The sequence below is a fragment of the Mesocricetus auratus genome, unplaced genomic scaffold, assembly GCF_017639785.1.
Source record: "Mesocricetus auratus isolate SY011 unplaced genomic scaffold, BCM_Maur_2.0 Super-Scaffold_100714, whole genome shotgun sequence".
Taxonomy (NCBI): domain Eukaryota; kingdom Metazoa; phylum Chordata; class Mammalia; order Rodentia; family Cricetidae; genus Mesocricetus; species Mesocricetus auratus.
Window position 1 is genome coordinate 405,234 of NW_024429270.1, and position 14,456 is coordinate 419,689.

Consider the following 14,456-nt stretch of genomic DNA (forward strand, 5'->3'; position numbering starts at 1 on the left):
GTATGTGCAGCCTTGGTGGAGGTACACAGGTCCTGGGGAGGGATTGGAGAAGTCAAGGATGCCTGGGAATGTCAGTTTTGTGCTGAAGACCAGGGTCAACTTGGACAGGACCAGAATGGGGTAGGAGGGTGTTTGTCTACTTTATTTGAGTGCACCCTTCATATATGCTCTAAGGCCTTCTGCATTCCACCCATGAGCTTGGGCTAGAGATGCGGGAACGAGGTCCAGTTTTGAGTAAGCTACCAGAAGTGCATTTCCTAGTGGCCAAAGCAACATGGAAAACTGGTACTAACCCATGATATGCTCAGGAGAAGCCCAGGTTTTCTGGCACAATGCATGCAGGAAACCCATGCCCACTATGATGTCCTGTGATCCTACATAGGCAACCCAGGTCTGTGCATATCTCATGGGTAAGGACAGGGACCAAGGCAAACCATACACCTCTCTGAGACTCCTCTTTCCCTCCGGGTTTCTTGCGTTCTTCCTCTGACGAGCCTTTGCTCATGTCTTGCACACACATCATCTGCCATCTCATGGCCTACCTTGTTTTGTTTTGAAACGGAATCTTGCCCTATAGCTCAGGCTAGCTTTGAACTCAAGAGCCTTCTGCTTTAGCCTCCTGTGTGCTGGGGTTACAGGCTTGTCCCAGTGTCCCCAGTCTATACCCAGTTATTGACGGTCAAGTGCTGAGGTCTCCCTGTGATGAGGTAGCCTGTGAAGACTGTCTATCCCCTCCTGATGCTCACTCCTGTTCTCCAGACTGCCAGGAACTGCTGCTGTTGCCATCACCAACCCCCATGGCCTACATTCCAGATGGGGGTGCTCCCGCCACAGGGGCCATCCCCTTGGCCTCTCAGTGCTGTGTGTGCAAAGTGGAACTGTCAGTGAGTGGCCAGAATCTGCTGGACCGGGACGTCACCTCCAAGTCTGACCCTTTCTGTGTCCTCTTTACAGAGGACAATGGCAGGTGGATGGAGGTGAGGCCAGCCACAGTGTCTGGATGGGCAAGGATTGGCTGGGCTGTGGAGGGGGCTCCCTCTGGATCCAGGGAACGCTAGGGTCCTTGGGATGAGGGCCATCACTTAGAAAACGGTCACATTTTACAATTAAACTTCAAGTGTACTTAAAACATTACCTAAGTGTGGTGGTATGCACCTGTGATTCCAGTACTGAGGCAGGAGAATCACAAGTTCCAGGTCAGTCAGGGCTACATAATAAGTAAGTCCTGGTCTCAAAAAACCTAAGATAATATATGCAGAAATAAAATAATTAATTTAAAATATATTTCTGGCTAGGTATGGTAGTGTGGGGACACATGCCTTTAGTACCAATGGAAGCAGAGACAGGTGGATCTCTGTGAGTTTCAGGCCAGCCAAGGCTACAAAAGAAGACCTTGTCCCTCCCCCCCCAAAAAAAGCCAAAACCAACCCACCTATAAATAGATGCAGATTTATAGCCAGACTTCTGTCTAAATTACCACCCACAGATATATAATTATCATATTTATTATATCCTAATAGTTTATTTATATGGTTATAGTTAGGCAAAGCTTTTGTAGATTTGTACAGACTTGCTTCCTGCAAGGAGCCTTCCTGATTTGTTTCTAACAATCACCCTGTTGGCCAGAAGCAAAGAGAAATAAGTAGCTCAAACTTGAGCCCAGGGATGGACTCATGCCCAGCCTACTCCCTGCTGTGTGATCTCAGGTGAACCCGTCCCTTTCTGGCCCTGTCTCTTTATTGAAATGGGGCTTTTATTTTCCCTCACCTACAGTGACTAACTTCAGCACTGGGACCTTATGAGCTGGAAGACTCTGACCTGAGGGTTGGGAAGGGCTGTGGTTTAGGAAGGTTACCAAGAAACCTGAACTGTTCAGGTTAGCAGCCTTCAAAGCTAGCTTTGATTCCTATTACAGAGGAAGCTATGTTTGTTGTTTATCACGTTCAGATTAACTTGAGGTAGACAATATAGAAGACTGTAGACCTTCCTACCAAGGAGAATCCCTAATTGCAGTTCAGTGTCTCATCTTCTAGATCATTCTACATGCATGTATATTTCAAAAAATATACACTAGCATTTTGGTTTTTCGTTTTGTATTTTTGGGGGGGGGCATTTTCGAGACAGGGTGTCTCTGTGGCTTTAGAGGCTGTCCTGGAACTCACTCTGTAGACCAAGCTGGTCTCCAACTCACAGAGATCCTCCTGCCTCGGCCTCCCGAGTGCTGGGATTAGGGCGTGCGCCACCACCGCCCGGCTAGCATTTTGTTTTATGTACGGAAGATGACTTAGAACTCCTGGCTCTTCCTCTCCCACCTGAGTGCTGGGATGACAAGTGGGCGGCGACCACACGGAGTTCCTGTTTGAACTGAGCAGTGGTAGGCGCTCACTGAATTTGCTTCGATTTACAGTCCTCACAGATGTTGGCTTCTTGTGATGAAAAAATATTTCCTTAAGAGAGTTGGGATTGTTGACCCATTTACAGAGGGGGAAAGCGGGACCTGGAGTGTGTTGGTTTCTGTATCATCTGGTGTGTTGGTGGTATAGTCAACAGGGGGAAATGTGACCCTAGGTCAGCCCAGGAGTCTGGGGACAATCCAGGCCTGTCGCTACTAATGCCTCTGAGATGTCTCCAGAACCCCACCCCCATGCTCCTGAGGGAGTAGTTTCTGCCCATCTCATGACACCCCCCAATCTCTGCTACCCCCAGATTGTCCACACAGGCTAAAAATAGTCTAGGTCAAGGCGTCTTCCGATCCCTGCTGCTCCTGCCCTTGGAAGCCTGGGTGGAAGGAAAAACCAACATAGCTCAGGTCTCAAAATAGACTGTCACTCAGGCTCTGCTGTGTGTGTTCTGAGGCCAGGATTCCTACCCAGACTACCATGCACCCACAATGCCCAACTCTGGCCCACCCAGGCTGTGGTGACCAAAGCAGGTGGGCATGCTAGACTGGACAAGTCCAGAATTCTGTCCAAGACACGAACACCCCTACCACTCAAGCCCTTGACCCCACCCCCTGTGCGACCGCCTTTCTCTTAGCAGCATGTACAGTTTTCCTGAAGTTAACACAAAGGAAAGCCACATAGTCAGAGGCCTTTGTTTTACAGAGGTAGAAGCAGGCCCAGATGGGGACAGGGATTTGTCCTGTCACTTACCAGTACCGGCTGCGGCCTGAGCTCCTACTCTGGTCCCTGGGAATGTAGAGGTTTTGTAAGAGTGAGGTTTCTGGAATCAGGACTGGGCTGGTATCCTGGCCTGCCTCCCTCTAACTTGAAGTCTCAGAGCTGCGGTGTCCTCATCTGTGACCCGGGACTCATGGACTAATGTGGTAGCAGGTGCTCAGTAGCAAGGTTGCCAGCAGCTAGCCAGAGAGGAAACCTGGCCCCCATGACTCTGCCTTACCATGTGTCCCCCCCCCATCCCCCCCCCCCCCCCCCGTCAGTATGACAGAACAGAAACGGCCATCAACAACCTCAACCCAGCCTTCTCCAAGAAGTTCGTGCTGGACTACCACTTCGAAGAGGTGCAGAAACTCAAGTTTGCCCTGTTTGATCAGGACAAGTCCAGTGCGCAGCTGGATGAACATGACTTCCTGGGTCAGTTCTCCTGCAGCCTTGGCACGGTGAGCCTGGGGCTCCTGAGTGGAGTGGGGTACACACCGGCCTTCGGAGTCAACCTCTGCTCTTGGGGTCAGGCAGCCCTCAGACAGGGTTTCCCATCCCCCTCCTTTCTCTATCTGGTCCTCTTGGCAGACTCCCCATATTTGCCATGCAGCCACCCCAGGAGCCAACAGGCCCAAGAGTGGCGTAGCTCAGTGAGTTTGGGGCCAGGCAGAAAGCTTCCACAGAAGGAGCAAACAAACCCAGCGCCAGCCACCCGCTGCCGCAGAGAAGGGGGTGCAGAGTGATACATGGTGCTGTCACCGGGTCCTGTTGTTGACCCATCCCCAAGAACCCCTGCTGCCTCCCTAAACTCTCTCTGTCTCTCCCGCCACAGATCGTCTCCAGCAAGAAGATCACTAGGCCTCTGCTGCTGATGAATGATAAGCCTGCAGGGAAGGGCTTGATCACGGTACCTCCCTCCCCCCCCCACCCTTCACATCCCTTCCCTGTCTCCCCCGCCCTCCCCCATCAATGGACTGCTTCTCCAGCAGATAATCACCAGCTTTGTTGGGAGTAAAAAGGCCCAACTTACAACTTAGCAACAGGTCTCTTAGCAACGGGCTTCTGGCTCTACAGACGATGCACTGGGGGCTGGCTGGGGGGGGGCTGCCAGAAAGGCCCCAGATGATGCTATGCAATGCAGCTCAGGACCAGGGGCCTCCTTACCATTGGGGGAGGGGCGTCCGGAACCCTCACAGTATCCCTCTCCAATACCAGCCCCGGTAGCTCCCCCCCCTGGGGAGCATTTCATAAGCTCCTGATGCTCCAGTGGTTCCAGCAACTGCAATGGTTCCCCTGCACCTTGCAGTGATTCCAGCTCCAAGCAGGCTCCTTCCTGTGGGATGGGCCCATTGGTCCTCAGGGGCCTAGAAGGCAGCGCAAACCCCATCTTATAGAAATGAGGCCCAAGAGGGGCAAGGGTTCCTCTAGCGAGACTCCCCATACAGCCCGTGATGTGCTGCTGAAGGCAGCTCGTGCTTCTGAGTTCTCTGGGGCCCCCTCCCTCCCTCCCATGGCGCCCTCCTGCTGTGGAGTCTCAGGCTGAGAGAAGGAACGGTCAGCCCCTGCTTAGCTTCCCCACCTCAATCGTTCCTCCTTTCTCCTCGTGCCCCATGCTCAGGGAAAGCCAAATCCACCGCACGTCTAAAAACCCCAAGGCAATTCCCAGGCTGTTGCTACAGCCTGGAGGGCACCTCCCAGCGCCCCCCCAGAGGTCACAGTCCGTTCTCAGGGCAGCTTCCTTGCCCTCAGATGTCACCAGGGCACCCCCTCAGTGTTTGTCCAGGACGCCCCCATGTCTCCGCTCTAGGCCTGGGTTCCTTCCTCTGGGAGATGGGATGATAGGCATCATCCTGTAGTCTAGCTGAAGAACAGGGAGGAAGAAAGGGCCCCAGGGCCTTGGTCTGTGGTGCAAGGGCCGAGGGCTGGCCAGTCTCAAGCAAGACTGTTCTCAGGTAAAGCCCACCTCAGAGCCATGAGTCCGTCGGTGGGGAGAGGTCACAGTGGACTTTTGCCGTTGTGCTGAGGTCTGAGGTCTGTGGCTGTGGGGAGCACTTGAATAGATAACCAGTCTCGTCATTACCCCATTTCCCAGAAAATGGAAACCAAGGTGTAGAAGTCAAGAGGCTGGCCCAGGCTTACCTGGCACTCACTCTCCCCTTTGCCCTGCACCTAGCCCTGGAGAGTTGGGTCCTGGCAGAGTGGGGGAGGGGAGGAGCAGACCCCCTCTCTCACAGTCCCAACCTTTCAGATTGCAGCCCAGGAGCTGTCAGACAACCGTGTCATCACACTGAGCCTGGCTGGCAGGAAGCTGGACAAGAAGGTAAGCCAGTCAGGGAGGGTTTCCATCAACAACAAAGTCTTCCCCGGCCTGGGCCTGCCCTCTCTGGCTATGCCGTTTCGTTTCCCGCGAGGGACAGGCTAAGCTCCTTCTCCCACTGGTGAGGGAGGCAAATCGTGAGTGGAAACCCTCTTGTGGGTCCTTCTCACACTCCATGGGATCCCCCAGGGTCTGCTTCTTGCCCTCCCCCCTCCTCTCCTGGTCAGACCAGATCCTTCTGCGTTCCTCAGCCTTGTTCTCGTTTTCCAGGGCTGAGGGTGGGACCCGGGTCCTCAGATCTGCTAGGCTAGAGCTCTGCCGTGGAGCCACGGTACCGGGTGCCCAGGTTAAGCCGGACTCCTTTCCATCCAAGGCCCGTTGTACTCTGTTCTCTCCACTTGAGACCCTCTTCTGGGAACATTGTCACAGTGCTCCTTCCACATGCCAGCTGTCCTTCTGTAACCCCAGCCCTCCTGGGGACAGAAGCGACGGTGGCCTGGGGTGCGGGAGAGCCTGGCATTGCTCCCTGCTGAGGCCTCCCCATCCTAGTCTAGAGCCCAGCCCTCCTGTCATCACTCTGCCTGTCTCCCTGATGCACACACGGTGGTCCTATACATTCTTACTTGGTTCACTCTGTCTCCTTACTTCCGGGTGACTTCTTTAGAGTGCCATTTTTTTTAGCTTACATAAATGAATCTCCATTCACGCCCTTTCGTTATAGGCATCATAGGTTTATTTATTCATCACATGTGGATGGGTCCATAACGCTATGGACCATACTGTCAGAGAACAGCTTGTGGAGTCTCTTCCTCCCACCGTGTGGGTTAGAGGGCAAATTCAAATCAACTGGGCTTGATGGCAAGCACCCTTTGCTAAGCCATGCCGATGGCCCGCACTGTGGTTTGAGGGTGTGGTCTCTCTAAGGTCCTTGGGCGGGGCCTTTGGACGGGCGTGGCCCTCTTGGAGCCTTCTCCACCCAAGGCGTGGGTCTCTAGAACACAGAACCCTGCCTCTCTGTGGGGGGTTCCCATCTCTCAGGTGGTAGCGCCAGGCCTCTGGCTGACCCTCGAGGGGGTCGGGGAGGAGAGAAGGGACGGGCTGACTGCACTGTAGCCCCCACCAACCCTTCATGAGGAGGTGGCTGGGCTACACTGCAGCCCCGAGAGTCTGGCAGGGCCATCCACACCCTCTCACACGTGTCCTCCCTCTAGGACCTCTTCGGGAAATCAGACCCGTTTCTTGAGTTTTACAAGCCAGGGGATGATGGCAAATGGATGCTAGTCCATAGGACCGAGGTACGTAGAAGGTGGCCGGGGTGTCGCCACTTTTTGGTCCATCAAGAAGACAGCAGGGGGCGGTCTGTGGTGCCCCAGCCATGTAGATCACACTGGAAGGGCCCCAGGGACATTGGCTTCCAAAGCTGGAAGCTTGGCTACGTGTTTCCCATCTCTATCTCTAACAGGGCTGAGCATCCTAACTCTTCCGTCCCCCAGGTGATCAAGTACACTCTGGACCCTGTGTGGAAGCCATTCACGGTGCCGTTGGTGTCCTTGTGTGATGGGGACCTGGAGAAGCCCGTTCAGGTTAGTGACCCTGGGGCCATGCTCCCCACCCTGCCAGCCCCACCTCCTAGTCCACACCAGTGAGGCTCCTGGCATACATACTTGAAACCCCTCTTATTAAAATGGGAAGAACCCCTTCTTATGAGAAGGCAGGAGCCCTAGGTTCAAGGCCTGAATCTGCCTGGCCCTCAGGACTTGGGCAGGATCCCCGCCCCCAGACACTGTGCTGTCAGTGCCGGCCAGGACTGCAGATAGGATTGCAGAGGGTCCAGGCTGGCTAGAGGAGGAACAGATGCCAGGTGGGTGGAGTAAACAGCATAGCTCCCACCCTTGGGTAGCTCCCACCCGCTTTTCCAGCAATCACGGAAAGCTTCCTGCAGGAGGCGGCGTGGGAGCCCCAAGGCTAGACAGACCAGACCATGGGAGGGAATGCCCACACAACAGACTCGAGGTTTGCTCAGGTGTGAACCGGCTGAGAGCACCTCCTGGGGACAGCCCTGGGGTGACCCCGCTGAACCTGTCCCAGGTTATGTGCTATGACTACGACAGTAACGGAGGCCATGACTTCATCGGCGAGTTCCAGACCTCTGTGCTGCAGATGAGTGAGGCTCGGGATGGTGTCCCGGTAAGATGGGCAGATGTGCTGTGAGCCTGGGGCCCAGCAGTGGCTGCGTAGAAGTCCAGGAGTTTGACGCAAACAGGCATCCAACCACACCTCTTCCGCCTATATGACCTCGAGCGAGACAGTCTCTCTGAGCCTCAGTTTCTCCCTCTGTATATGGGGTAGAGGCTCAGGGTATGGATGGAGTGAATGCAGTCCTGAAAGCCTGGGTACCCGGAGAGTGGTCTGGAGGAGGCCACCAGGGCACCTCTCTGGGGGAGGCATCTGCCCCAGGGTCTAGGTTGTGGAGGGGATGCTAGGACCCTGGGAGGATGGGTCTTGAGATGCCTCAACAGAGCTTCCCTTGCCTCCATGGTGCCAGCTGGAGATGGAGTGCATCAACCCCAAGAAGCAGAGGAAGAAGAAGAGCTACAAGAACTCGGGCATCATTATCCTGAGATCGTGCAAGGTAAACCGAGGGCACATGGAAGCCTCGGTCTCTTTGTCTGTAGAATGGGTATATAAAAAAGGAGAGCGTTCTATGGCTTAGTCTCCTGTTCCCTTCTGTGCAGAGCCAAGGAGGGTGTGAGCTGATTTCCCAGGTGATTTTTCTAGCTGGAGGACCACGGGGAACTATTTCTGTCCACCCTGGAGGCTTACTCTGTACACATGGGGCAGAGCACCCTGTGGGACTGAGCACCCTGACGTCTGGGATCAGTGAGGACCCAGGCAGCTATGGTTTCCTTGGTAGAAATGAGCCCGCCAAGGCTCAGAACACTGTGGCCAGGCAGGCAGGACAGTAGGGAAGGTAGCGTGAGTGGACGGGTGCACCTGGCCCGGCCTGGGGTGCGGGAGAGCCTGGCATTGCTCCCTGCTGAGGCCTCCCCATCCTAGTCTAGAGCCCAAATTGTCACAGGGTCACAGGGGCCTTCAGTGGCAAGGCTCCAGACAGTGCTCTGTAAATGTCAAGCATGATTGGGACCCGTTTCCAAAACACCTGCCACTCAGCGTATTTTGGCACCTGCCTGGCTGTTTCTTCCGGTTCATCCCCATTCTGCGATGGTCTGCCTGTGCGGTCCAGGCTGGCCTCAAACTTGTCGTCTTTCCGAGTTCAGGCATAACAGGCGCAGGAGAGGGTTGTCCCTTTAAAATTTGCGTCATTACATTGATCTTGGAGAGCCCTGATGCCAGTGGCCTTGAAAGGCCAGTGTGCTTTGCTGAGGGGAGGCAGAGGTCCTGACAGCAGACATGGCATCTCCCAGTTCTGTTAACCTGCTCAGGAGGCCTTGGAGGCCATCTGTAGTTTGTGTGTGTGTTAGCAGGACTTGGGGAGTGGCTGCCCGGCACCCAGTGAGTGGTGAATGGAGACTTCCTCCGTCGGTCACTAACTGGCAGGTGTGATTGGCTCGGGAAAGCTGGTCCCTGCCTAGAGTGGTGCTTGTGCTCTGGGGTCCTCGTCCACTCGTGGCCTTGGCTAGAGAGCGTTAGAGTCTGTTGTAGTAATAAGATCGGGCCCAGCTGCTGCCTCTGGCCTCCTCCCGAGGCTCCAGGACACAAGCACCAACTCCTACGGGGACATTCGTAGCCAAACCAGGACCTACTGACTCACCAATTCTTCCAGATTCACCGAAACTACTCATTCCTGGACTACATCCTGGGAGGCTGCCAGCTCATGTTCACCGTAAGGCCCCTGCCATCACCAGCCCATCACCCACAGTCTTCTCTCAGGGTTCAGGCCTCTGCCGCAGCAGCAGGGACTTGTAACAGACGTTAGCAAGGACTTCCTTGGGGCAAGGGATGCAACTGGTCTCAGAGGAGAGGGAAGAGGGAGTTTGTCCTGGTAGGCAGGCTAAGTCAGGTTTGGCTGGGGTAGAGCAGGGCTACGCAGGCTCTCCCACTCCCCTCACAAGCTCCCTCTACAGAGGAGAAAGGTCGGTTCCTCCCGCTGGCCAGGAGGGATCCACTGTCCAGTTGCTCCTGCCTTCTCTTCCATTCCCTTGAGCTGCACCTCTGTTCCTGGCAGTTCTCTGGCCACCCAAGGGCTCTGCACTGTTCCCTCTGCCGCCTTCTCAGAGACCCTCCCCCTGGTGCTTAGTGTCCTCTGACACATCTGGCGTCCGTTGTCTTGTCTGGAAGCTTAGGAAGTTTCCACTCATTTGCACTCGTCCCTCCCCTAGTCTGGGAGTGCCATGAACTCTCTGTTTTCTTTTTCCTCCTTCCTCAGCTTCTCACATAGCCCCTGGCACATAGTGAGTACCGGACTGTCACTTGTTTGCAAGATGAACAGCCCCTTTGCCTGTGACTGTAGTGTAAGCTCCAAACGGCCTCAGAGCCTGATTCTTGATCCTCATCCCCGGGGGCTGCAAGCCATCCCTGCCATGGGTGGCATTGGAGCAGAAGAGTAGCACCATCAGTTTGCAAGTTCCACCGGTTATCTTGACTGTTAGGACTGGGACACTGGACTTTCTATGTCCACTAGGCCCTTCTAGTCCCTGAGGCTGTGCTGGGGGTCTGGGGTGGGTGGCCGCACTGCTTGGCATTTTCCTCCTTCTGCAGGTTGGAATAGACTTCACAGCCTCCAACGGGAATCCCATGGACCCTTCTTCTCTACACTATATCAATCCCATGGGCACCAACGAATACTTGTCGGCCATTTGGGCAGTGGGACAGATCATTCAGGACTATGACAGGTATACTTGGAGATGACTCTGAAGGTCAGCTGGTGTCCCTTCAGACTGGGAAGCTCAGCTTGTCAGAGCCAGAAGGGACCCAGGGATCTGCAAACCTAGGAATGGTGATCCAGTGGCATACACAGTTGTTGTCCCCTCCCGCCCCGGCGGCAGACATTGCTAATCGATTCCTGTACTCTTACCTGCCAAGCGCGGGTTCAAACTGGAATCTTTCTATACATGGTGTACCAGTCATCCAGTGAGAAAATGAGTTAGGATAGTAGATGAAGCTCGGTTGCTACAGTGCTGTCTCTGCTCTCACAGCTGGGGGTACAGTCCTGGGCAGGACTTGATTAACTGTCTGACCATTGCTCGGTACTTGAGAGGCAGAGGCACTCAGGTCTCTGTAAGTTCAAGGTCAACCTGGTCAGCAATGTGAGTTTTAGGCCAGCCAGGGCTACATAGTGAGTTCCTGTTTTGTGTTTGTTTTTGTTTGTTTGTTTGTTTGTTTTTTAAGAATGTGTCTGAATGTACACAACCGAGGACTAGGGCCTAGATGGCCCAGGTTCAGGGAATCAGGCCTAAGGGGTGGCTGTGTTTCCAGGCCACATTAAGACACGCACAGCATGCAGAGCAAGGAAGACTTCACGGCCAGGCAGAAGACCTTGATCTCCACTAGGTTACCCAAGCCCTTCATTGCCACTCAGGCTGAGCAGAACCCCAGGGAGCTCAGACACCGAGCTGGAACCTCTGCCTCTTGCCCGTCTCCTTTAACTGGGCTCCCACTCTGTCCTGGGCTCTGATCATTTATGTTCTCCACAGCAGCCAGAGTGTCTTTAAGTGCTGAATGAGTAACAAATGAGACATTGTCCTTGCCTTTAGGAAGCTCTCATTAGAAGAAGTCATTGGGATTCAGAGTCACCTGTTAAATGTGAGGCAGACGTCATAGGACACTGAAGAGAGGCTTATGGGGGTTTCAGGGACCCATCAATGGCCATAGAGAGAAGTAACCATTTTGATTGGGCCTTGGAGGAGAAGGAGGAGTTTGTTAAGGAAAACAGATTTGGGGAGGACTATTTCAAGTGGAGCATAAAGGCTGAAGTTGAGATAAGGGCCTGTGTGTTTAAGGAACTATGAGAAGCCAGGGCTGGGTGTGGCTTTCTGGGGCTGACGAAGGCAGGTCATGGTTATCATTTTGGTGGTTTTTTTTTTGGGGGGGGAGGGGTTTCAAGACAGGGTTTCTCTGTATTGCTTTGGAGGCTGTCCTGGACTCACCCTGTAGACCAGGCTGGCCTCGAACTCACAGAGAGCCGCCTGCCTCTGCCTCCCGAGTGCTGGGATTGAAGGCGTGCGCCACCAACGCCGGCTTTAGTGGTGTTTTTAACAGGCAGCTGGGATCCTGGAACCAGTGCTTCTGCTTCCACTGTTACCTTGCCTTCATGAGAAGCATCTATAGGGCGCTTCCAGGCCCATTGGTCAGAATTAAGCAACGGTGTCTGCCATGGGCACAAATACGTCCAGCTATGACCAACCGCCACCCATAGGTGGGCTTAGGCTTGGGCTTAGGGGGCGATAACTCTAGAAGGGTGAATTCCTGCTCTGTGTCCCCGGGAGTACACAAGGCTGTGGGCCAAGAGGGGAGAGTGTGGTGTGCGGGTGGGTGTTGGGAGGGTGTCCAAATATCTCACATGTTCTCTCTGTCTGGTCAGTGATAAGATGTTTCCTGCTCTGGGGTTTGGGGCCCAGCTACCGCCAGACTGGAAGGTGAGTGAAACGGTGGGGGGCTCTGGGGTTCTGTTCGTCATGTACTCAGCCAAGGCTGTGCTTGTGTCTGGATCTTGAACCTCTGTGAGTGAGGCCAAGAGACGAGCAGAGGATGGTCTGGAACTCAGGGCAGAGGGGTAGACACCTGCAACAGGGCCAAGATCCACTCTGGGCGAGATGGAGGGGCAAGGCACACGGAGCTGGCCGGGAGGCGGGACTGAGCGGGGGGGGGGGCGGGGGGGGCCGGGAGAGCAGATCAGGGAGAAGTCACGGGAATCAGGGAAGGCAAACGGTGAAGAGAGAGGCAGTGCTTTTGGCCCTTGGAGTACTCTTCCTGCAACTCCACCTGATGGGCGGCCTCATTTCATTCTTACTGCAAGCTCCAGAGGTCAGCCATGGTCCCTCTTTCACAGTAGAGGAGGCTGGCAAAGGGGTTCGGGGAGGATAGAGGACCCAGAGCCCCGAGACACAGGCCAGGGAGAAGGGACCCTTAGCCTCCCTGACTCCGGTGGATGGAAATAGTGGGCAAACAGGTCTCAGATGCTGGGAAGGAGACAGAGGAAGAGAAAGAGACCCTAGATGCCCATGGAGTGGCCTTAGTGGAGGGGAGGTAAGGACCTCACACATGGCAAGGGGAAATCCTGGATGGCCCAGCTTGGGAAATCACCGAGAACACAGGCCAAAGAGCTGGAGAGTTTCCGCAGCCAGAGCCATAAAACACTATCCCATTTTACAGATGGAACAAGCCAAGGCTCAGGGCTTCAATGTGGCTTGCCTGAGGCTACGTTCTCCCTAGGGGTCCGGGCTTCAGTTGGGCAGATGGACTCTAGGATCCTGTCCAAGTCTGTTGCTTCCTAGAGGAGGAGCCTGTGGCAATGGCATGCCCAGCTCAGTCAGTTCACCTCTATAGTCTGCCCTGCTGTGCTGCACATCTCTAGAACGAGCATGGCCTCCCATCCTCTCAGCTCACCTCAGGGCTCACCTGGAGCATGCGAGTGGCTCTGGGTCTAACACAGGAACAGTGGACATCCTGGCCTTGCACAGGGTGAGACAGGACTCTGAGACACCCAAGACTGGGACTCTGGACAAGCGTAGACGCCCTGGTGGAGGCAGGGGGAGCCAGTGGCCAGGCCCAGCAAGAGCTTGTTGCTAGGACAACAGCCAGCTTCCAAAGAACTCAGCTGAAAGAGATGTTTTCTTGAGCAGAAGCCTTGGAAATGTCACAGGGTAGTGCTGGGGGGCGGGGGCTCGGCCAGGCACACTGTAAGAGGCCAGGAGAGCACAGCTGTGCCGTCCCCTCTCCTGCACTGCCAGGCCTGGCCCCCCTGGGCCCTCATTCTGTCCTTCTGCCGCCTTACCCCGTCCTGTGGGTCTGCCTTCCCCTTCCTTTCCACCTCAGGGCCTCTCCATGTGCCTTCCACCATGCCCCAGCCTGGTGCTCCTGCTCCCAGGGAGCCCCGGTCTAGTACCTGGCATACAGGTGGTGTGAGGTCCTCGTCTGTGGCAGAGTCGATCTGGGACCCGGACTTGTGACTCAGCAGATGCTGGAGCAGACATGACTTGGCTGTAGAGCTTGGGGGGCCAGCTTTTTCTTTTTTTAGATTTGCTTTATTTTTAATTGTGTGTGTGTGTGTGTATATGTGTGTGTGTGTGTGTGAGAGAGAGAGAGAGAGAGAGAGAGAGAGAGAGAGAGAGAGAGAGAGAGAGAGAGATATGCACATGTGCTGGCAGAGGTCAGAGACATTAGTTCATCTACAGCTGGAGTTTGGAGTCGCAGGTGGTTGCGAGCCACCAGATGTAGACGCTGGGACCTGAACTCAGGTCCTCTACAAGACCAGCATGTGCTCTCTACCACTAAGCCCACCCTCCAGCCCCAGACTGGGAGCCGGGACTTGTGACAGGAATGTAGAATCAGGCCTTGGGTTACCACACAGCTTGCATGTGACCCACTCAGCCCCATGGCAAGACCTGATCCCTAGTTTAGCAATGAGTGGTGGTCAGCCATTCCCAGTTGTATGTGGTGTGAGGTAGATGACTCTTCAGCCTCCTGTCTGGTGCTGAGACCAGAAAAGCCTTCAAGGCCCAGACAAGTGGCTCCCCAAATGGGAAGAGCAAATGGGGCACTCCTGGTATTCCAGGGCTCATCTCTGTTCCATTCAGGAGGTCTCTTGGCAAGGGAGGTACACAGCAGCCTGGGCCCCCTCCCCCCAGAGGACAGTGGGCTGGAATATAAGGTCTCAGTTTCCTCTTATGGAGTGAGGGAGGCAGATGTGGGAATCAATAACCCACGTGTCAGAGCCTCTCCTAGCCTAGTAAAGCCCCAGAGGGGGCTGCCCTCGGTGGGGGTCAGGATGCTGCCTCTCAGCCTGTCTCCTGCTTTCT

General features: G+C 54.8%; 1 protein-coding gene across 2 annotated transcripts in view; it reads left to right on the plus strand.

The window, feature by feature from the left end:
• The window catches only part of Cpne2 (copine 2), a 35,669-nt gene that overhangs the window by 13,852 nt on the left and 7,361 nt on the right, over positions 1 to 14,456 (plus strand). For both annotated transcript variants that reach the window (XM_040740788.1, XM_005078610.4), the window contains exons 2-12: positions 760 to 977; positions 3,440 to 3,619; positions 3,994 to 4,068; positions 5,410 to 5,481; positions 6,690 to 6,773; positions 6,972 to 7,061; positions 7,567 to 7,665; positions 8,024 to 8,110; positions 9,263 to 9,322; positions 10,198 to 10,331; positions 12,020 to 12,074. In XM_040740788.1, coding sequence (XP_040596722.1) covers positions 798 to 977; positions 3,440 to 3,619; positions 3,994 to 4,068; positions 5,410 to 5,481; positions 6,690 to 6,773; positions 6,972 to 7,061; positions 7,567 to 7,665; positions 8,024 to 8,110; positions 9,263 to 9,322; positions 10,198 to 10,331; positions 12,020 to 12,074 — 1,116 coding nt within the window. In that variant the 5' untranslated portion in view covers positions 760 to 797. The remainder of the gene's footprint in view (positions 1 to 759; positions 978 to 3,439; positions 3,620 to 3,993; positions 4,069 to 5,409; positions 5,482 to 6,689; positions 6,774 to 6,971; positions 7,062 to 7,566; positions 7,666 to 8,023; positions 8,111 to 9,262; positions 9,323 to 10,197; positions 10,332 to 12,019; positions 12,075 to 14,456) is intronic.